Raw genomic sequence first — 23,031 nt, 5'->3', positions numbered from 1 at the left:
TGATCTCACCAGGGCCCTGTACAACTGCAGTAGGACCTCCTTGCTCCTATACTCAAATCATCTTGCTATGAAGGCCAACATGCCATCTGCTTTCTTCACTGCCTGCTGTATCTGCATGCTTTCTGTGACCGATATACAAGGACATCCAGGTTTCGTTACACCTCCCCTTTCCCTAATCTGACACCATTCAGATAATCTGCCTTCTTGTTCTTGCCACCAAAGTGGGATAACCTCACATTTATCCAGATTCTTGCCACATTCTCTTGTGAATATTTTAAAGTTTTAACAATAATAAATGAAACTTTTTTTTTCATTGATTCTGCAGATGCAAAATGGAAAGTGAGGCTAACATAGTGAAGGTAATTTAAAGGTTATGTTAGGAGAGGCTTGCTCAGATATGGGAAATGTTTAGATTGCAATGCATAGCTACCTTGATCAAAGAAGAATTGTAGGATGTTCGTAAACAGGGCTGAAGGCAATAACATTACATGTGAGATACGAAGAGTCACTCTTGGACACCCATTTACAGAGCAAATGGGAGAATGGATTTCTAAGCACAGGAAGAAAAGTCCTAGTTGTCAGGCAGCTAGAGATAACTGCAGCAGAAAATAATTCTGGTGAATTATTGCAAAAATGTAAAATCCGCATGTAACTGCTGTAGCGCAAATGATATAAAATGCTGTTAGTGTTTTGAGTCAGAAAAGCACAGGAGTGCTTCCCTGTAGAATCTGTCAGGCTAAAATGAATTGACTTGTTCGAGAAACACACCACTGTGGTATAAGATTTTATTTGTGTGCTCTCCTGATCTGAGCCATAAGAGGGTGACTGGGCCCCACGTCAAACCCAGATTTAGGGGGTAGATCAAACACACAAAACCCTCCAACATTCCATATCTTGACATTGTGCACTATAGTTCCACACACCATTGCTCTAAGATGGGCTAATTATCTTCCTTGCATCCAACATGTTGAGCCCTGTCAGAATTTTGTTTGTTTTAATGAGACCACCTCCTCCTCTCATTCTAAATTCCCCTGAATACAGGCATAGTACATCCAGACATTTCTTTCAAAGTCAATGCATTATTTTTCTTGATACATTTTGGAGGGTGTATCAGATTATCTTTGTGATTTATTAAATAGTGCTTCCAACAGATGGTTATCACTCCCTTAAGTCTTTCAATTTATGTCCATGCCATGCTCCTTCAATATCTCATTGCATTTTAGGACCACGTGAGTCATATTTTCCTCCACATATCCAAAATCCAGGCTTCATTTCAATGTTTAATTTAAAGATATAGCATGGAAATAGGCCCTTCGGCCCATCGAGTCTACCACGCTGACCATCTAAACTCATTTACTCTAGTTCTGTTATCCCACTTTTTAACCCACTCCCCACATATAAAAGTTTTTTATTTACAGAAGCCAATTTGACCTACAAAGCTGCATGTCTTTGGGACATGGGAAGAAAGTGGTGCACCATGCGATCACAGGTACAACATGCAGCACACAAACAGCACCCAAAGTCAGGATAAAACCCGGGTCTGGTGCGTGAGGCAGCAGCACTACTAGCTGCAATATTGTGCTTATCGGTGAAAGTAATATTCCAAATTTGGACCCTCCTTCATTCAGCATTCCTTGTCTTGTAATCCCAAATTCCTCCTTACACCCCCCTGTTATGTTAATTGGTCATTTGTCCATAATATTCCTACAACCCAAGGTCCGCCTTTAAATCTGGAACTCCCTTGCAGCTGTTGCCAGAGTTTGCACTCCAATTTCATGGCTTCGAGATATGAGCAATAATCAAAATTGCTGCTACTTTCCAAAGGCACCACACGCACCTTGGTCAGAAAGTCAATTCTTCATGCCTAGTTCTGGAACCTTGAGTACATAGCTCAGGCTGATTTATGTGTGATACAAAGTGCCACACTGCCGTATGCATGGTCTTTCAGATGAGATACTGAACTAAAGCAGCATTTGTCATTTTAGGTAAATGTAATAATAATGTATTACATTTATATAGCGCTTTTCATACACTCTAAGACGCTTTACAGGGATTTAAAGAACATAGGGAAGTGAATAAATAGATAAATAAGTAAACGAACAGAGAAAGGAGACAGAAGGTGAGGCGACCTTCAGTGGTTGAAGGCAGTACTGAACAGGTGAGACTTCAGTGATGTTTTGAATGTGGTGAGTGAGGAGGAGTCTCTGACGGTTTGGGGTAGTGAGTTCCATAGGGTGGGAGCAGCGATGGAGAAAGCCCTGTCCCCCCAGGATCTGAGTTTGGTCCGGATGGGGGGGGATAGGAGATTGGCAGCAGCAGAGCGGAGGGTGCAGGTGGGAGTGTGCCTGTGGAGGAGGTCAGTCAGGTAGGATGGGGCCAGGTTATGGAGGGCTTTGTAGGTCATGAGGAGGATTTTGTACTGGATTCTCTGGGGGATGGGGAGCCAGTGGAGTTTGTAAAGGACGGGGGTGATATGGTCACGGATCGGGGTGTGGGTGAGTAGACGGGCAGCGGAGTTTTGAATGTATTGAAGTTTACTGATGATTTTTGAGGGTGCGCCATAGAGGAGGCTGTTGCAGTAGTCCAGACGGGAGGTGATGAAGGCGTGGATGAGGGTTTCTGCAGCTGTGGAGGAGAGGGATGGACGGAGACGGGCAATGTTTTTGAGGTGGAAGAAGGCTGTCTTTGTGATGTGTTTGAAGTGTTTGTCGAAGGAGAGGGTTTGATTAAAGATGATTCCAAGATTCCGGATGTGAGGGGAGGTGGATACTGGGAGACCATCAATATTGAGGATGAAGTTTTGGGTGGATTTGGTGAGCGTTTTTGGACCAATGATGATGATTTCAGATTTGTTGCAGTTGAGTTTGAGGAAATTTGATTGAAGCCAAGATTTTATTTCAGTGATGCAGTTTGTCAGTGTAGAGTGTATGGTGGTGGAGATTGACTTGGTGGAGATGAGGAGCTGGATATCATCGGCGAAGCAGTGGAAGTTGAGACCATGACGGCGGATTAATTGACCAAGGGGTAACAGGTAGAGGATGAAGAGGAGGGGGCCAAGGACTGAGCCTTGGGGGACACCTTGGGGGAGGGGAGCGGTGGGGGATTTACAGTTGTTAATGGAGATGAACTGGTGCCTGTCAGAGAGGTAAGATTTGAACCAGGATAGGGCTGTGCCGGTGATGTTAAAGGAGGTTTCAAGTCGGGTGAGGAGAATGGAGTGATTTATGGTAAATATTAATGTTTAACCCAAGGCTGGGTGGGAAGAAACATGGCGTCAGAGGGGGTGTTAAACCAGCAGGTATTAACAGGCCCAGGAACCACAGAGCCCCTGCCCCTACATGTGATGCGCCATGGAACGGGCCCGGTACACACGCCACCTTCATGCTGCTGGCTCTCTCCATTCCTGCAACTAGAAGCGCGTCACATGACGCCATCTTGTTGGATAACCTGGCGGAAGTGGGACGACGGTACAACAGGAGCTCGCGCTGTTAACAGGCAACTGAGGCACTCACTGCCAAGGCAATGCAGGTGCAGTGGGCACGTGTTGCATTTGCATCCAACACCCAAGACCTTGCTTTTTGGCAGGCACTGCAAACCTCTGCCCAATGTAACACTCTTCAAGAGTGTTTTACTACTCGCTCTCTCCCCGTCGCCACCTTTTGGCTGCACTGCGCACCGACCACCAACACGAACAGGTGCTTCAGACCAAAATCTGGTACATAGAGGTCTGTAATTGAGAGGGTTTATGGTACTGCAAGGAAGGAATCATGCACAATATCACCATCTCCAATTACCTGTTGCTTGTAAGGAACATGAGAAGCGGGAGTAGGCTGGTCAGATGAGTTTAGGCTAATTTCAAGATACAGCATGGAAACAGGCCCTTTGACCCACCGAGTCCACACTGACCGATGATCACCAATTCACTAGTTCTCTAATCCCAGTTTCACATCTTACACACGAGGAGCAATTTACAGAAGCTAATTAACCTACAAACCTGTACATCTTTGGAATGTGGGAGGAAACCAGGGCACCCAGAGAAAGCCCAGTCACAGGGAGAACATACAGACCGCACCCATAATCAGGATGACACCTGAGTCTCTGCCGCTGTAAGACAGCAACTCTATCACTGTGCTGCCCTCATGCTTGCTCTGCCTATAATCATAGTTGATCCAATTTAGGCCTCAACCTATTTTCCTGCTCTTTTCCTACACCTTGACCTCCTTCTGCTTCCTCCATTCTCTCATCTAATAGTAAGGTGGAGATCATGTCAATAGACAATAGGTGCAGGAGTAGGCCATTGGGGTACTGATTGAGAATGATCAGCCATGATCACATTGAATGGTGGTGCTGGCTTGAAGGCAGTGAATTCCACAGATTTACAACTCTGACTGAAAAAGTTTTTTCTCATCTCTGTTCTAAATGGCCTCCCCCTTATTCTTAAACTGTGGCCCCTGGTTCTGGCCCATGTCCAAGCCCATTTTTATATGCACTTTTGTTGACTAATCAAAACTAACACCCCTTAATCTGCAAGTGATCATGGTTTCATGCCTTCTCCCAAGCACACCTTGTTTTTTTGGCCTCTATTCCCTCAAACTAAACATTCAAGTTTTCTTCCTGGTCCTATCTATGCCTTTTTGTCATTTTATAGAGTTCCCTCATCAGTCAATTCCCCGAGCTGTTTATTGCCCATTGCTGCAAATTTGTCATTGCTCCTCAGGATGGAAGTGGAAAAAAAGTGAGAAGGCCGTGGAACGGTTGTGATGTGTCACAGCATAAATATTTCACGGGGATAGAGTAATACAGCTTTGAAACAGGCCCTTCGACTCAACTTGCCTACGCCGACCAAAATATTCCAGCTATGCTAGTCCCACCTGCCTGTGTTTGGTCCATATCCCTCCAAACCTGTCCTATCCATGTATCTGTCTGTTTCTTAAACGTTGAGATATTCCTAGCTTCCACTATCTCCTCGGGCAGCTTGTTCCATACAACTACCACCCTCCCTACCCTTTCCAGCTTGACATCTTTCCCATAACATCTTTTCTATAACATAAGGATAGGAAGGATAAGAATAGAATTGCGCGGAATTAATTTGCATAAGAGCTCCATCCCAAAAGCAGTCTACAGGCATTGTTTGTAACTACGACTCCAAACATTTATCACGTAACGAGTGAAAATGAGAAAGGCAAAAAAAAGATAAATATCAACACTAGTATATATCAGAGGGATTTCAGTTTCAATTTAGTATATTGTCACGTGCACCGAGGTACCATGAAAAGCTTTTGTTGCATGCTAACCAGTCAGCCGAAAGACAATACAGGATTACAATCGAGCCGTTCACATTGTATAGATACATGATAAGGGAATAACATTTAGTGCAAGATAAAACCAGTCAAGTCCGAACAAAGATGGTCCGAGGGTCTCCAATGAGGTAGCTCAGGACCGCTCTCTAGTTGTTCATAAAGTGGTTCAGTTGCCTGAAAACAGCTGGGAAGAAACTGTCCCTGAACCTGGAGGCGCACACACACACAGGATCTAAAAGTCTGGAACTGTCTTCAAACACTGGGCACTATGCAGGCAGCCCACAAGATGGTGCTGCCACCGGTCATTTCGCGCCGTTTCTGACAGGTCAGGCGAAAGCGTTTGTAAGCGCCAATGGCGGACTACAATGACCAGGATGCATCGCGGCGCGGCGCAGCTCAGGGGCGCGCCCCCTGCCGGTCGCCGCTCGCACACACACACACACACACACACTCGCGCTTGCAGCCACCCCCACCCAGCCCCGTGAACGGTCATGACGCGTGCGCACATTCAAATGCTGTTGGCGGAGGCTGGCGCGAGATTTGGCGGGACATAGAAACGGAGCCGGAGCGTGAGAGTTGCGGCGCCTGCGAACATGCTCGCCCCGCTGCCGGCGCTCAGGCAGCAAACAGTGCGACCCTTGGCTGCCCGTCCTCCCTCCAGCATCGCAGCCGAGTGATTACAAGGCGCCGACTTTCCCCCGGAGTGAGTGACCCGAGTAAAGCAGGAGTGAGCTAGTGAGCGAGCGAGCCTCTCCACACAGAGGCAAAGCGATCCTCATTAAACGATGGCCAAGCGGGCTCGGAGGTGAGTGAGTGAATGAGTGAATGAGTGAGTGCGCAGCCGGCGACTGCTCCCCTTAACACCGCGATTGGGGACGACTCCTAAACCCGTAGCCCCCGCTTCATCTTATGCCAGCTGAAAGTTGCGCCTGTTGCCAGCTGTCTGCTACAGGTGACACTGAAGCTGTGGCGGCGGCAAGTGTCAAAAGGAACCCCAAACTTGTACTCGTCTTTTGATTTCCCGTATTTATTATACTTGCATTATTGTCATTAGGTCGTTTGCATTTAGATACAAGTCGGTTGCCAGTGTTCACTTTTAACGAGTGCATTAAAAGTTGCGAGGAGAACCGCTAAAATCAAAGAGCATCATCAGTGTGACCCGCGAATTAGGTTAGATGCACTTCTGTACACTTTCAAGCATTTTTGGATGCTTGTCATCCATATGTGCTTGGACATTCCACATTTGCCACATCATGCATGACTGGGCGTGTTGCATTACATCGTTGTGAAACTGATCCAAAAAAATTAAATCGGCTAGAGCTGTGATACCGATGTAATCAGTTCAGTTTTTAGCTTTCTGATGTATAGTAGGGATCTATTAACAATGATCGGACGCTGACAGTAAAATATATGTAGGAAGGACCTGCAGGTAGACACTAAATGCTGGAGTAACTCAGAGGGACAGGCAGCATCTCTGGAGAGAAGGAATTGGTGGACTTTTCGGGTCGAGACGCTTCTTCGGTCTGAAGGACAGGGGAGAGGGAGACCCTGGAGATATGGCAGGGTAATGTGGGAACACGATAGATCAAAGCAGACGGCGATCAAGGAAATGTAGAAAGGTTTATTGTTAGCTGGAGGGAAAGTGACAACGAGGTATACAATCAGTAAAATTACTCGGGAGGACAGTGAAACTAGTCGGAGAATTCGGGTGGGGGACGGACGGAGAGAGGGAAAGCAAGGGTTACTTGAAGTTAGAGAAAGCAATATTGATACCGCTGGGTTGTAAGCTGCCCAAGTGAAAAATGAGGTGCTGTTTATTAATGGTAAAATACACTCGGCGGAGTAAACTTGTCCGTGTTTTTGTCTTTGGATGAATTTGAATATGAGACAAGACCAACAAAACGGTCCAGTTTCCTATATACGTTTTTGATATGTAGGTGTACTCTTTAACTGCACTCGAACAATTTAACAACCAGTAGTTAAGTGCAATATTGTAAAACAGTAATTAATAACAATAGTTCTATTTTTGTAGCTAACTATAGTAGTTAATAACAGTAGTTCTATTTTGAATGGAGATGTTAGTTAGCCCTTCCAATTGTGTCTGTATTATTTTTGTTATTTTGAAGAGTATTCTTAAAATTTCCCTATATCACCACTTTTGGCTTGCTATCCATTTTTTTCTAATTTGGAAAATAAACTAGCTATTAAACCTCGTGTTGTAATTCAATTAGATGATCAGTGTTCTATACTCTATTCACTTTCCTTGGTCTTAGGTAGGAATGAAGAGCAATTTGCAGAAAAGGGAGAAACGGACACCTGCTGTTTTTATACAAAGAGCTTTGTAAGTCATTCCTTGAATAGTTTGACTTCAATTTTGGAGTCATGGTGCATGGAAACAGCCTCCAATCCACCAAATCCAAACTAGCCATCAAACATCCATTTATATTAATAATAACCCATTTTATTCTCCCCACATTTCCATGAATTCCCCCAGATTCTGCCTTGGAATAATTTTCAATGTCCAATTAACCCACCAACTGACACATCTGGGGGACTCTCTTGCAATGACAGGAAGAATGGACAGAGACAGGTCCACACAGATAGGACCTGAGGTAGCGTCTAACCTGGGTCACTGGACTATTGAGACATAACTCTACTAGTTGTGCTATTCTTTTGCCCATGTTTCTGCATACCATATACATCCATGTAGTGCAAGATGTGATCCATAATCTTCCATTGCTGAGGTAGGATTAGGGTTGTACAGGTCGGTTCAACAACCTGATAGTTGTAGGAAACTAGTTGTACCTGAACCTGGTGGAGTGGGATATCAAGCTTCCTATCTAGATTTATTTTGTTTTGTTTTAGCTTCTCACCATTTTTTCAAAAAAATACTCTATCTTTTTAATTCAAAATAGATAGACCCACACATCCCCTTGCTGAAATCCACCTGTCACAAGTGCTTCAGTTCCTCATAGATTCTAGTAACAAACATTAGATTAAAGTTCAAGGTAAGGGGTAGGAGATTTCTAGGGGGAAATACAAGTTCCTGCTGGAATATCTTTGAATTATGGAGCGTCATTGTGGTAGGTAAAGAAAAGGTAGTTGAACAATGATATGTAAAGAACATATGGCATAATTGTTCTTTGACAGAATTGTTATTTTTAAGTAACAATTTGCACCACTTTCCTCTACCCGTTCTTTGTTTGACAGATAGTATTCCTTTCTAGTTTGCTGTGGAAGAGGGTGCAGAAAACAAGTGATGGGGACCAATGGGAAAATCTCATTGAATGATTCTTTGGAGGGCTGATTCTAGAAAACACCTAGTAATTTCCAGAATCAGACAGGTCCTCGATGGATTAACTCCACTTTAACCTGAAGGCAGTAGTGCACCTCTTCGCACTGAATGCTATAACCTGGCTGGACCACCACAGAGATATTTACATTTTTTGTTTGCTTCTGGACCCATTAAGGGGAGACCCTTAGAAAAGAAAGTGTAGACCTCCCTTGCAAGAATTGTCCTTATCTCGGTTGTAATTGCCTTGTAACCAAATGAAAAATATGTATGCTCTTGGACTTTTGTTGCTTCCTAAGATAAACACAAAATGCTGGAGTAACTCAGTGGGACAGACAGCATCTCTGGAGAGAAGGAATGGGTGACATTTTGGGTTGAGACCCATCTACAGATTGTTTCCTGTTGACTTTATGAAATCTGAGTGAGAGATATTGACATTTTATTATGACCTCGAGACCCTGGAGCAATGGTGGAATCATGCACAGCATGGCAATCTCGGGCCACAGCAATGGTGCCGATTTAGCACTGTATTAAGTGGAACATTTTGTAGATCACTTTTCAATGTCACAACTAATGGATTAGTTCAAGTCTTTGAGGTGCCTCTTTACACTATTTACAAATTATATATAATTAATCGGAGGAAGGACCTCTTGGTGATGCCAATTGGCGATGATCAGATTGAATGGTGGAGCAGGCTGCAAAGTTGATTGATTTACCCTTTTCCTATTTTCTGTGTTTCTACGTAACCTTGTCCTCAATGATCGGGAGGTCCAGCAGATGAATGCAAAACAAAGGCTGCATCTAGCGACATTATCAGCTAGATCTGATGCAGATAAGCTCCTGGCTTATACCTAAGGTTATATCATAACCTAAAAAATACTTATTCACAACATTAAATCTATTACCTCAGAATATAGCAACTAAAATAGTTTTAACACCATAATTAGAAAGGATGTCATTAAGCTGGAATGTTATAAGAAGGATGTCATTAAGTTGAAAAGATTGTGGAGAAGATTTCCGAGGAAGTTGCCAGGATTCGAGGGCCTGAGCTATAAGGTTGCAGAGGCAAGCATTTTATTCCTTTAAGCACAGGAGGCTGAGGGATGATCATATGGAGGTGTGTAATATCATGAGGGGAATAAGTAGGGTGAATGCACAGAGTCTTTCACTTAGAGCAGGGGTATCAAGAACCGGAGAACTTGGGTTTAATATGTGAGAGGGAAAGATTTAATAGGAACCCAGGGGTTAACTTTTTCAGAAGATGGTGGGTATATGGAATGAGCTACCAGAGGCAGTAGTTAAGGTAGGTACTATAGCAACATTTAAAATATTCTTGAAGGGGAAAGGTTTAAAGAGATATGGGGCAGGTGGGATTAGCATAGATGGAGTGTCTTAGTCCATGACATGGACATGTTGGGCAGAAGAGCTGTTTCTGTGCTGTATAATGAATTATACTAATTTCTTTCCTCACATTATCCTGGCCCAACATGCTGGAGGTATGGCAGTGGTGCATTTCATGATGGTGATTGCCTTTTGCTGCTTGGTGGCTCCCAAGATAGGTTTTCATTTCCCAGGATCGTTTTGGGATTGGTATTATGCCGTTGGGATAGGTTGAGGTTAGAGGCTTTGTTTTGCATCTGAATAGTGTAAGGCTCATTCTTTTATGCTTCAATGAATGAGTTAGTGATAAGTTGGAGTTTATCATGGGCAATCCTCCATTTGAGGTTGGATTGAAATTGGTTCTGGCGTACAAAGCTGTGCTGACTATCCCTAATCAGCCCTTGTACATCCAAATGCATGTATATCTAAACCCTCAAAATATTCTCCAGTAACTTTTCACAGATGTCACACTCGCTGGCCTATAGTTACCAGACTTTTCCTTGCAGCCCTTCTTAAATACAGGCGTGTTTGCCACTCCAGTCATCCAGCCGTCTCACCTGTATATTTATAGATGACTCAAATTTCAGCCAGTATCTGTCTGCATTAGTGCTGTTGGTGGAAATATTCAAGAGCTTTTGATCCTAGGTATAAATACCACCAACACTTTGTCATGATCCGAACAGTGGCTAAGAAAGCACACCAACGACTCTACTTTTTCAGAAGACTAACGAAATGAGGCATGTGTCCAATGACTCTTGCCAATTTCTGCAGATCACCATAGAAAGCGTTCTATTTGGATGCGTCGCAACAGAAAACATGAGCAAGGACCACTCACACCCTGGTCATTCTCTCCCTTTGGGCAGAAGATATTAAAAATGTGCACACATTTACCACCAGATGCAAGAACGGCTTCTTCCACACTGTTATCAGACTCATGCATGGACCTCTCCAATGGTAACAGGCCGCATGGTGGCGCAGTGGTAGAGTTGCTGCCTTAGTGTCAGAGACCCAGGTTCAATCCTGACTACTGGTGCTGTTTATATGGAGATTGTACGATCTCCCCAAGACATGCTTGTGTTTGCTCCGGTTTCCTCCCACACTCCAAAGACATACAGGTTTGTAGGCTAATTGGCTTGGTAAAATTGTAAATTGTCCCTAGTGTGTTGGGATAGTGTTAGTGTGTGGGATCGCTGGTCAATGCGGACTCTAGCAGTAACACTATATACTGCACCGTTTCCTTGCTCTATGTGCACTACCAGATGTGCTTGTGTATGGTATGATTTGCCATTGCACACAACACAAACTATTTCACTATCTCAGTAAATGTGATGTAATAAACCAGTAGCAATAGTGTAATGAAGCCACAAGGAACTGCTGATGCTGATTTACAAATTCTCGAATTAACAATTTTGGGTAACCCCCAAACAATCCTTTCCCCCTGTTTTTTTCAACCTCTCTTCCTTGTGCCCTACCTAGATTTCCACACATTTTCCTCCTTCTCCCTCCCCGTCCCCGTCCACCTGTTTCCTCCCTCCGCTTTCACAATTTGCAATTCTTCTATCCTTATCTCACACGTGTTGTCTTTTCATTTCTGGCCTTTGTCCAACCATCTGTCTATCAAAACCCACTCCCTCACCCGTACCCACCTATCACCCAGTCTTGACCCAATCTCTCTTCCAGCTTTCTCCTCCACCACAATCTGTCTGAAGAAGGGTCCGGACCTGAAACATCACCTATCCAGGTTCTCCAGAGATGCTGCCAGACTGCTGAGATACTGCAGAACTTTGTGTCCTTTTTACCAGTAGTGTAATTCTTATATTGTTCTTTTTCCTATTTGAATTTTGCATGCTTAAGGATTTGACTTGATATTGGTAACTTGTTGATTAAGTAAAGCAAAATGCTATCAGTGACTTAAAATATTTACAAGTGAATGGTAACATCTATATAATGTTATTGTCAATAACACCAGAAGCAAAATTTGTGACTTAGATAAAAAAAATACTGAGCTTGCTTACTGCATGTCTGAAATCTAAAGGACTTGCTTTTCTTTTTTTCTTATGATTTTTTTACTTTAAATGTTTTGGGGAAAGGAGGCTAACCAAGTACAGTTTGGTTTTGTATTCACTTTTTTCATAATTTTATAGGTTCTGCTAATTAAGTTCAAGGTATAAAATAATATGAACATCTGTCTTTTCGAAACAGTGAAGATGATGATGATGAACATCTGTTCCAAGATCGTGATTATGACATCCCTCAACAGAAAGGTACAAAGAAGCTCTGTAACAAAGTTAAATGGATACCTGATGAGGTAAATCTGAATGGTGTAATGGAACATGTGCATGGCTTTTTGACTTGTAATCTGCAATATCAAGCTCATATCATTAAACCTATGCAGAAAATAATATTGTTCGTTTGATTGTAATAATAAACTGCTGAAGTACTAATGTAATAATCTGGTTTGTTTGAATTTCTTGCAGTTATACTAATTTGCTTTTGCAACGTTAAAAAAAAAATCATTCCTGTGCTAGTTTCTGTCATAATTCTTATAGCTTTCATCTACTAATGATAATTGTCTTTTCCCCTTGTATTAATCAGGATGAGAAGTTAAAGAAGCTGGTAGAAGAACATGGCACGGAAGATTGGAATTTCATTGCTAGTAATTTTCTCGTAAGTTTTTTTCCCCCAAACAGTTCATTTGTGATTTTACTTTGGAAAATCTTGATGTAAACCTGATTAGTGAAACCACTGGTTAAAGGGAATGCTACCGCTTCTGTCCTATTGTAGCTAACATTTTCAAAAGAAAAGTATGGGGATATTCATTTAATATTTTCTATATTTTGCAATCTTCAGTTCAATAATTTTTTGTGATTTTAGTGGGTACATTTAATTACTGAAATAAGTAGGATGGAGATGAATCACTTGAGCTTTTTTCTCGGCTTGCAGAAAGTGGGAAATGAAACAGCACCTAATTTATATTTTCAAATAACAATGAATTTTTAAATTTATTGTAATGTGTTGCTCATGTAAATTTGATCGTCAATTTAAAAGAACAAATTGCCACAGTAGGAGTATAATTCCTTTGTACAAGCAGATGTTTGTACAGCAAAATTTGCTGAAGCAGGGCATCTCCTTTTATTAATAAGATTGAAGGAGTGAGAAAGAAATGGGAATAATATTTATTTTAAGTGGGAAACATTCAATTTCGCTGTAGAAAGAGGGAGAGCAAAGCTCAGACTGGATTGAGAGATGGAGAAAGAAAAGATGCTTCTTATCTTAAATCTCATTAATTTAATTGCCCATGGCGCAATTAATTACAAATCCTGAATGTTTTAGGTGAATTTAAATGCTGACTAATTCACTTTTGTAATTTCTTGAATCTCGCTTTTAGTTTGATAGTGAACTTCTGCTTTTACAGGCCCTTTGGAGTAGCACATTTCTTCCAGCAATTTGTGGCAATTCCACATAAGTGGAGCTGAGTTGCACACTCAATGCTTAAGATTGTTATTTTATCAACAACTTTGAGGCATTTTAAAAACCTTTCTTGCTTAGAAAAAAAATTTCATAGGCTAAACTTTAGAGAGCTCCCTTATAATGTTATTCACTTGCACGTAAATGTTAAGAGCAATGCAAACCAAAATTTTGATTCTGGTCATTAACATGAAGCTGAAGCTGCAGTAGGAGGCAGCATTGAGTAAATCCTCGAACAATGGGATTCACCGTGCAATGGCTTGTAGTAAAGTAGATCAGAAGCTGTTGGATAGGGTATTGTGTTAATAGTCATAGAGCATGGAAATGGGCCTCTGGCCCACTGAACCATGTGTTTTCCAAGGCTACCAACGGCAGAAGTAGATATTAGGCATCCTATATAGATAGTGGAACGTCTGAATTGTGGGTAGGATAGAAGAGGTCTCTTGATTCCACATCCAAAATGGCTGGAAGATATTGCCTGCATCTCTTGGGGGATCAGAGCCTGTTTTAGTCGTCAAATGTTTTCCAATTGGATAGTAACTGATAGCAAGTCCTTCTGTGTGCTATTAAATTCCTTAATGCTTCATTGAATTTATTATCAGATAAAATCCCCAAAACTTATTTTTGTTAATGAAATTATTTTTAAATGTCTGATCGAGAATTAAAAATTAATTATAGAATCGAACAGATGTTCAATGCCAGCATCGGTGGCAAAAAGTCTTGAATCCAGAATTAATAAAAGGACCTTGGACTAAGGAGGAAGATCAAAAGGTAAGAGTATTATGAACATGAAACTACCACAGGTGTTTCATACTGTACCAAATTTGTTAATCTGCCTATTTTAGATTCCAAGAATCTTTTGTGAATTTATTGCCATGCCTAGCATGTAGCAACTTTAAAAAAAAATGTATTTCATTTCTTTCTGAAAGAGATTGATAATGTGTTTGTGAAGGTGACTCCACACTCTTTTGAGTTTGATACAGTAGAAGTAATTCTAGAATGAATCTTGTAATTGTCCATATTTTTCATGTGAGCCTTGTTAATTTTCTATGTAAAGATGTTTCGAATAGCAAATGTTGTAATCTTAATGCAATCACTCCAAAAGGTCAACAAAACAATTCTCTTGAAAATAAAATGTAAGCCATGGAGTCATAGAGTGATACAGTGTGGAAATAGGCCCTTTGGCCCAACTTACCCACACCTACCAACATGCTCCAGCTGCACTAGTCCCACCTGCATTTGGTCCATATCCCTCCAAACCTGTCCTATCCATGTACCTATCTAACTGTGTTTTAATGTTGGGATAGTCCCTGCCTCATCTACCACCTCTGGCAGCTTGTTCCATGCATCCATCATCCTTTGTGTGAAAAAGTTACCCCTTGGATTCGTATTAATTTTTTTCCTCTTCACCTTGAACCGATGTCCTCTGGTCCTCGAATCACTTACTCTAGGCAAGAGACTCTGTGCATTTACCCGATCTATTCCTAAGAGGGAGAGTCAGATTTAGCTCCAAGGGCTAAAGGAATCAAGGGCTATGGGGTACTGATTTTAGATGATCAGCCATAATCATATTGAATGGTGGCACTGGCTCGAAGGGCCGAATGGCCTACTGCACCTATTTTTCTATGTTTCTAATAGGATCACACCTCATCCTCCTGCGCTCCAAGGAAGAGGTTGAGTCAACCTCTCCCAGTAGCTCAGACCCTCGAGTCCTGGCAACATCCTCGTAAATTTTCTCTGTACTCTTTCCTATAATATGGTGCCTAGAACTGAACACAATACTCTAAATGTGGTCTCACCAATGTCTTATGCAACTGCAACAAGACCTCCCAACTTCTATGCTCAATACTCTGACTGATGAAGGCCAATGTGCCAAAAGCCTTTTTGACAACACGATCTATCTGCGACTCCACCTTCAAGGAACCATGCACCAGCAACTGGGAGTTCCAACAGGCTTTGGCGGAAACTGGTAGACAGGATGGTGAAAAGGGTGTTTGGCACGCTTGGCCTGTATCTGTCAGGATATTGAGTACAGGAGCTGGGACATCATATTACAGCTGTGTAATACTTTGGTACAGTCACATTTGGAGAATGGTATGAATTTATAGTTCCCCTGCAATAGGGAGGATGTCATTATACTGGAATGGGTGGAGAGGAGATTTATGGAGGATTTTGCTGGGTCTGAAAGGCTTAAGTTATAAGGAGAGTCTGGGTCTTTTTTCCCTTGAATAAGAGTCTGAGAGGTGATCTTTATAGAGGTCTATAAAAATTACGATGGGCATAGATAAGGTGAATGGCCACCGTCTTTTCGCTGGAATAGGGGAGATTAAAACCATGGGGGCATAGGTTAAAGGTGAGGGGAAAATCTTTTAAAGGGATCTGAGGAGCAACCTTTCTCGCACAGAGGGCTTGTGCGTTTATGGAAGGAGCATCCAGAGGAAATGATAGAGGTGGGTAAAATTACATTTAAAAGGCACTTGGACATGTACGTGGATAGAAACCTTTGGAGGGATATGGGCCAACGGAATTTGGTCGGTATGGTTAGGTAATTTGGTCAGTATGAACGAGTTGGGCTGAAGAGCTTGTTTACAAGCTATGAGTTCGTGTATTTTTAAGATATCTATGTCAAACGTTTTATAGCATCATCAAAATTGTTTCAAATAATCAAATAATGAAATTAGGAATGAGACACACTGAATTAGTTTTTCCATTCCTAGTCCAGGACTATTGCAGTGAATCCACCAGAATAATGCTTTGAGAATCTCCAAGCTCCACTGCTGGAGTGTGTTTGGAGTAGGCCTATACAGGCACTCCCAGACTTGCATAACAGATGACTTGCGTAAACTCACACTTGCATAAGCATTTTTTAAAGTCCACTGCTTTATTCCCAGTTGCGCGTCTCAGTTGTCTCGGTAGTAGTCCGCTGCACATTTGCACAAGCTGGTCAGCTGTTCTCGTGGATGCTCACACATGAGCTCCTCATCAGACCTCCCACGTCAAATAGTAAATTACTCGCACGAGCTTAAAAATGAAAATATAATTGTGTGGGGAACAGAGAATAACAGAATTTGAACTTTGTATCTTGGTATAGAATGAATCCTTTAAAGTAGCGAAGAAATTTGAGAATAGCCAAAATGTATTTTATAAATCACAAAAAATGAAATGAAAAATGACACATGAAATCTCTTTTGCTTGGGGCGATCTATTTTAGCAGATTGGTCATGATTTGTTTTCTTTTACCATAATCAATGTTTGTTTTCTTCCTACAATATTGTGAATCGGATACTGGTGGTGTAACTTTTTAACTTTTTCTGTTCTGCCTTATCACAGGTAATTGAGTTGGTGCAGAAATATGGTCCAAAACGATGGTCACTTATTGCCAAATACCTAAAAGGCAGGATTGGAAAACAGTGTCGGGAAAGGTGGCACAATCATTTAAATCCTGAAGTGAAAAAATCATCCTGGACAGAAGAAGAAGATAAAATAATATATGAAGCACATAAGCGTCTTGGAAATCGTTGGGCAGAGATTGCAAAGTTGCTTCCTGGAAGGTATGTTAATCGCTGATTACTATTTCAATTATTTTTGATAAAAACTGTTCCAGGAAATTATCATTCATTTCTTTGTGGATTATGTGACTGGTTCAGATGAATTTTTCTAATGCTTGTAAATGTTCTCTCTGGGCAGCTAGCTGCATGAGTGTGTAATACAGCAGGGAAGTCCATTGGATTTTATTATGATTGATTCCGATTCCATAATAAGATTCCTTTATGATCTACCCAAATGATTTTTCCAAATAACATTGCATCAAACAAATGCAAAACTTTGAACAATTTTGTTCTTTTTCGGAATTTTTTTTGCAGGGATGTCTTGATAAATATGTGTAGGAATCAAGTGCTCCATTGGACTTCGTTGCATCTCCTGTTTCATTGGGTTCTGTACTGTCCTTCTGTTATCATTTTTAACCAATAAAGAATAATGTACATATTTGCAAATAAAAAGCAAAGTATTTGGCATGATCTTTAATTTATCTCCTCAAATGAATCATGTGGCATAATTGCCACCTTAATTTTTTGTCATGAATTTTGGAATCATTTTCTCAAAGATAAATACCACTTCATTTGTGTTTTCAGGCAACACAAATGGAAAAAGAAACAGAGTTAATATTTTGGTTGACCTTTGAGTTGAGGTAGCTAAAATGATCCATTGTTTCGAACTTCATTATTGGCATAGATTTTGAATGCCGTATTGAACTTGGTGCATGCTTCAGATAACTTAATCGTCAGATGAATTCAGGTGAAATGTATCTTCGTCTGCAAACAGCAAATCCTGAGAATGAACAAATGAATTTGGAGCAAGATTCATTGGTTCCTAAAATGTCTTCTGCAATTTAATAAAATCATGACTGTCATAGGAACATTTTCACTGTTTTCTTTCTCTCTCTCTCTCTCTCTCTCCCCTCTCCCTCTCTCTCTCCCTCTCTCTCTCCCTCTCTCTCTCCCTCTCCCTCTCCCTCTCCCTCTCTCCCTCTCTCCCTCTCCCTCTCCCCCCTCTCTCCTCTCCCCCCTCTCTTCTCTCTCTTCTCCTCTCCCTTCTCCTCTCCCTTCTCCTCTCTCTTCTCCTCTCTCTCCTCTCTCTCTCTCTCTCCTCCCCCCTCAACTCTCTTCCTGCAACAAGTGATTTCAAGTTTTAAAAAAACAGTGCTCAGTGGTTTGGGTAGTATCTCTGGAGGATATGGATAAGTGGCTTTTTGGATTGGGATCCTTCTTCAGTGATTTTAGTTGGGCATGAAATCGGGAAAAGAAGCGGGGGCAGGACAAGACCTGGAAAATAAGGTGGATTCAGATGAGGGATATTTTTGATTGACAGATGAGTGGACAAACTACAGTCAATCTAAAGAAGGGTCCTGACCTGAAATGTCACTGATCCATTGAATTACTCCAGCACTTTGTTCTACTGTTCCCTGTTTCCAGTCTGCTTATCAGATATCGGTCTGTCTTCAAAAATCATTCAAGGACACTGCTCTTGCCCTTTTGAAGAAGTGAGTTCTTAATATTCGCAACAGTCCTGATGAGAACATTTGAAGCCATGTGTCTTAAGTGGGTGATCTGTTATTTTTAATCAGTGACCCCTTGGTTCTTGATTATCCACAAGTGGAAGCACCTGATCTATAACCACCCTGTCTTGACACCTCAGGATCTTGCAGATTTCAGTCAAGACCCTCTCATTTTTCTAAACTTCAGGAAATATAAACCTTCATGACATACTGTGCCTGGTTCTAGATATTAACTGCTAAGCTGCTTCCAGTACATCAAAATCCCTTTTTAAGGTAAGGAATTCAACATTCTACACCATATGTCATCTGACCAATGTCCTAGACAATTGAAGGACCACTTCTCATTTTTTGTGAAAATCAAAAGCATTGCAAAAATAAAAACAAAATGTTGGAAAATGTTTGTGGTTTATACCTCCAAGTCAAGGTCAATGTTGTAAATCAAAAAGAGCAATAACCAACAATGATCCCTGAGAACACCATTGTTCACCTATCAGAAGTCTGAAAAATAACTTCACTGTGATTCTCTGTTACTTAGCAATCTTCATATTCATGCAATTAGTATTGCTTTCTGCTACTATTTGATCAACTTGTTTTGTCAAGAGTATTTAATTGTCATTTGTACTGAAAAATGTAACAATGAAATTCTTACTTGCTGCAGCATAATAGGTTTGTAAGCATAGTATTCATAGCTAACACAATAACACAAAGAAGTTCAATAAATTAATAAAATCCCAAATATTAGTGCAAAAAAAGCCCAAAGTCCTGAGTGCAATCAAGACAGTTCATAGTTTAGTTGTTTTTTGTCGTGTTCAAGAACCTGATGGTTATTGGGAAGAAGCTGTCTCTGAACCTGGAAGTCATGGCTGTCAAAGTCTATATCATCTTCCCGATGGCAGAAGTGAAATAAGAGCATTACCAGGGTGGTGTGGGTCTTGATGATGCTCGCTGTCTTTTTGAGGCAGCCTCTCCTAAGATCCCTTCAATGCTGGGCAGGTCAGTACCTATTACCTGGCCATAATGTGGGTAATCAATAGACTCTCTACCATCACCTGTAGAAATTCAAGAGAGCATTAGTCAACATACCAAATATTCTCGAAGGTATTTATTCACAAAATGCTGGAGTAACTCAGCAGGTCAGGCAGCATCTCAGGAGAGAAGGAATGGGTGACGTTTCAGGTCGAGACCCTTCTTCAGACTGTTGTCAGGGGGGCGGGACAAAGGAAGGATATAGGTGGAGACAGGAAGATAGAGGGAGATCTGGGAAGGGGGAGGGGAAGAGGGACAGAGGAACTATCTAAAGTTGGAGAAGTCGATGTTCATACCAAGGGGCTGCAAGCTGCCCAGGTGAAATATGAGGTGCTGTTCCTCCAATTTCCGGTGGGCCTCACTATGGCACTGGAGGAGGCCCATGACAGAAAGGTCAGACTGGGAATGGGAGGTGGAGTTGAAGTGCTCGGCCACCGGGAGTTCAGTTTGGCCAACGCGGACCGAGCGCAGGTGTCCTTGTACTACCAAATATTCTCAATCTTCTAAGGAAATCGAGGTATTGATGGGCTTTCTTTATATTTGCATCAATGTGCTGAGCCCAGAAAAGATCTTCAGAGATATGCATACCCAGGAACTTGAAGTTGTTGACTCTCTCCATCACTGATATGTTGATGAAGATGGTATGTGGATCCTGGGCCTCCCTCTTCTAAAGTCAACAATCAGCTCCCTGGTCTTACAGACATGGAGAGCGAGGTTGTTCTGGCACCATTCAATCAGATGATCAATCTCCCACTTATACTCTGAGTCATCATCATTATTACCCGTAATTCTTTGAACAACGGTGGAGTCGTCAGCGAATTTAAAGATGGAGTTGGAACGGTATCTGGTTACACAGTCATGAATATAGAATGACTAAAGCAGGGGACTGAATGCACAATTTTGAGGTTCCCCTATTCTGATGATTATTATTTTGATAAGGTGGTACCTTATCAAAAGCCTTCTGGATGTCCATGTACATCATGTCCACTGCTATATCATCAAATCTTGACTATCTCATCAAATATTTCTATCAAATTTAACTCTTTTCTCTTGATCCAACAGAGACGTTGTTACTAAATTCATTTTTCTCTTTTTTATACATTTCCCAATACCAAGGTTAAACATTGTTTTTTAGATGATTATCCTTTCCCTTGTGTTTAAAAGAAGTAATATTTACAGTTTTCCAGTCCTCCCAGGAAGCAAAGAGTAGGAATAAACGGGTCCTTTTCGGAATGGCAGGCAGTGACTAATGGGGTACCGCAAGGCTCAGTGCTGGGACCCCAGTTATTTACAATATATATTAATGATTTGGACGAGGGAATTGAATGCAATATCTCTAAGTTTGCGGATGACACGAAGCTGGGTGGCAGTGTTAGCTGCGAGGAGGATGCTAGGAGGCTGCAGAGTGACTTGGATAGATTAGGAGAGTGGGCAAATGCATGGCAGATGCAATATAATGTGGATAAATGTGAGGTTATCCACTTTGGCGGCAAGAACAGGAAAGCAGAGTATTACCTGAATGGTGGCCAATTAGGAAAAGGGGAGATGCAACGTGACCTGGGTGTCATGGTGCACCAGTCATTGAAAGCAAGCGTGCAGGTGCAGCAGGCAGTGAAGAAAGCGAATGGTATGTTAGCATTCATAGCAAGAGGATTTGAGTATAGGAGCAGGGAGGTTCTGCTGCAGTTGTGCAGGGCCTTGGTGAGACCGCACCTGGAGTATTGTGTACAGTTTTGGTCTCCTAATCTGAGGAAAGACATTCTAGCCTTAGAGGGAGTACAGAGAAGGTTCACCAGATTGATCCCTGGGATGGCAGGACTTTCATATGAAGAAAGACTGGATAGACTAGGCTTATACTCGCTGGAATTTAAAGACTGAGGGGGGATCTTATTCAGGGCCGTTTTTACAGCATTATGGGCCCCCGGGCAAAGCAGTGTACTGGGGCCCCTACCGTTACTCTCCCCCACCCCCCTTTCCCTACCAGCCCCCCCCTGTCGTGCCGGCGAAAAGCACTTACCGAAAAGCACTTAGCGATGGACTTAGGGTGCTACATTGTTGCGAAAAGCACTTACAGATCGCTGTGAGAAGCACTTAGGGATGGAAAAGCAAAGCACTTGGGGAGCTAATTGTTGCGAAACAGATCGCTGTGAGAAGCACTTAGGGACCGAAAATGTTGCGAAAAAAGCACTTATTGAACCTACATTTTTAAAGTAGTTATTTATTGCAAGTCACTTAACATACACAGATCAGCATGGGGCCCCTGTGCTCGTGGGGCGCCGGGCAAGTGCCCATCAGGCCCATGCGTTAAGACGGCCCTGATCTTATTGAAACATATAAAATTCTTAAGGGGTTGGAGAGGCTAGATGCGGGAAGATTGTTCCCGATGTTGGGGAAGTCCAGAACCAGGGGTCACAGCTTAAGGATAAGGGGGAAGTCTTTTAGGACCGAGATGAGAAAACATTTCTTCACACAGAGAGTGGTGAGCCTGTGGAATTCTCTGCCACAGAAGGTAGTTGAGGCCAGTTCATTGGCTATATTTAAGAGGGAGTTAGATGTGGCCCTTGTGGCTAAAGGGATCAGGGGGTATGGAGAGAAGGCAGGTACAGGTTACTGAGCTGGATGATCAGCCATGATCATATTGAATGGCGGTGCAGGCTCGAAGGGCCGAATGGCCTACTCCTGCACCTATTTTCTATGTTTCTAATATCCTGTATCCATAGAGCATTGAAAGTTTATGATCCTTTTCTTTTCTTCCTGCCCACTTCCCTTAAAATACTAGGAGTCATTATTCAGCTTGCCAATTTTAAGTTCTGCTAACTTTTCTGATACCTCTGGTATTATGTTTTAACATGGTTCAGCATGTACAGTACATTCAGAAAGTATTTAGACCCCTTTACCTTTTCCACATTTTGCTACGTTACAGCCTTATTTTAAAATGGATTAAATTCATTTTTTATCATCAATCTACACACAATACCCCATAATAAAAAAATGAAAACAGGTATTTCGAAATTTTTGCAAAGTTATTACAAAGAAATAACTGAAATATCACATTTAAATAAGTATTCAGACCCTTGGCTATGAGACTCAAAATTGAGCTTATGTTCATCATGTTTCCATTGATTATCCCTGATGTTTCTACAACTTGATTGGAGTCCACCAGTAGTAAATTAAATTAATTGTACATTATTTGGAAAGGCACACACCAGTCTATATAAGGTCCCACAGTTGACAGTGCATGTCAGAGCAAAAACCAAGCCATGAAAACGAAGGAATTGTCCGTAGACACCCGAGACAGGATTGTGTCGAGACACAGATCTGGGGAAGGGTATAAAACAATCTCTGCAGCATTGCAGGTTCCAAAGAGCACCCTGGCCTCCGTCATTCTTAAATGGAAGAACTTTGGAACCGCCAGGACTCTTCATAGAGCTGGCCGCGCGGCCAAACTGAGCAATTGGTGGAGAAGGGCCTTGGTCACGGAGGTGACCAAGAACCCGATGGTCACTCTG

General features: G+C 41.9%; 1 protein-coding gene across 1 annotated transcript in view; it reads left to right on the top strand.

The window, feature by feature from the left end:
- The first annotated feature begins 5,918 nt into the window (after positions 1-5,918).
- Positions 5,919-23,031, top strand: part of mybl1 (v-myb avian myeloblastosis viral oncogene homolog-like 1) — a 40,174-nt gene continuing 23,061 nt past the window's right edge. Inside the window, exons 1-5 of the mRNA XM_078398689.1 lie at positions 5,919-6,105; positions 12,175-12,280; positions 12,568-12,639; positions 14,119-14,211; positions 16,771-16,991. Coding sequence (XP_078254815.1) covers positions 6,086-6,105; positions 12,175-12,280; positions 12,568-12,639; positions 14,119-14,211; positions 16,771-16,991 — 512 coding nt within the window. The 5' untranslated portion in view covers positions 5,919-6,085. The remainder of the gene's footprint in view (positions 6,106-12,174; positions 12,281-12,567; positions 12,640-14,118; positions 14,212-16,770; positions 16,992-23,031) is intronic.

Source organism: Rhinoraja longicauda, chromosome 4, assembly GCF_053455715.1.
Source record: "Rhinoraja longicauda isolate Sanriku21f chromosome 4, sRhiLon1.1, whole genome shotgun sequence".
NCBI lineage: Eukaryota > Metazoa > Chordata > Chondrichthyes > Rajiformes > Arhynchobatidae > Rhinoraja > Rhinoraja longicauda.
The sequence above is the reverse complement of the archived record's forward strand: the minus strand, read 5'-3'. Positions and strand labels throughout refer to the sequence as shown.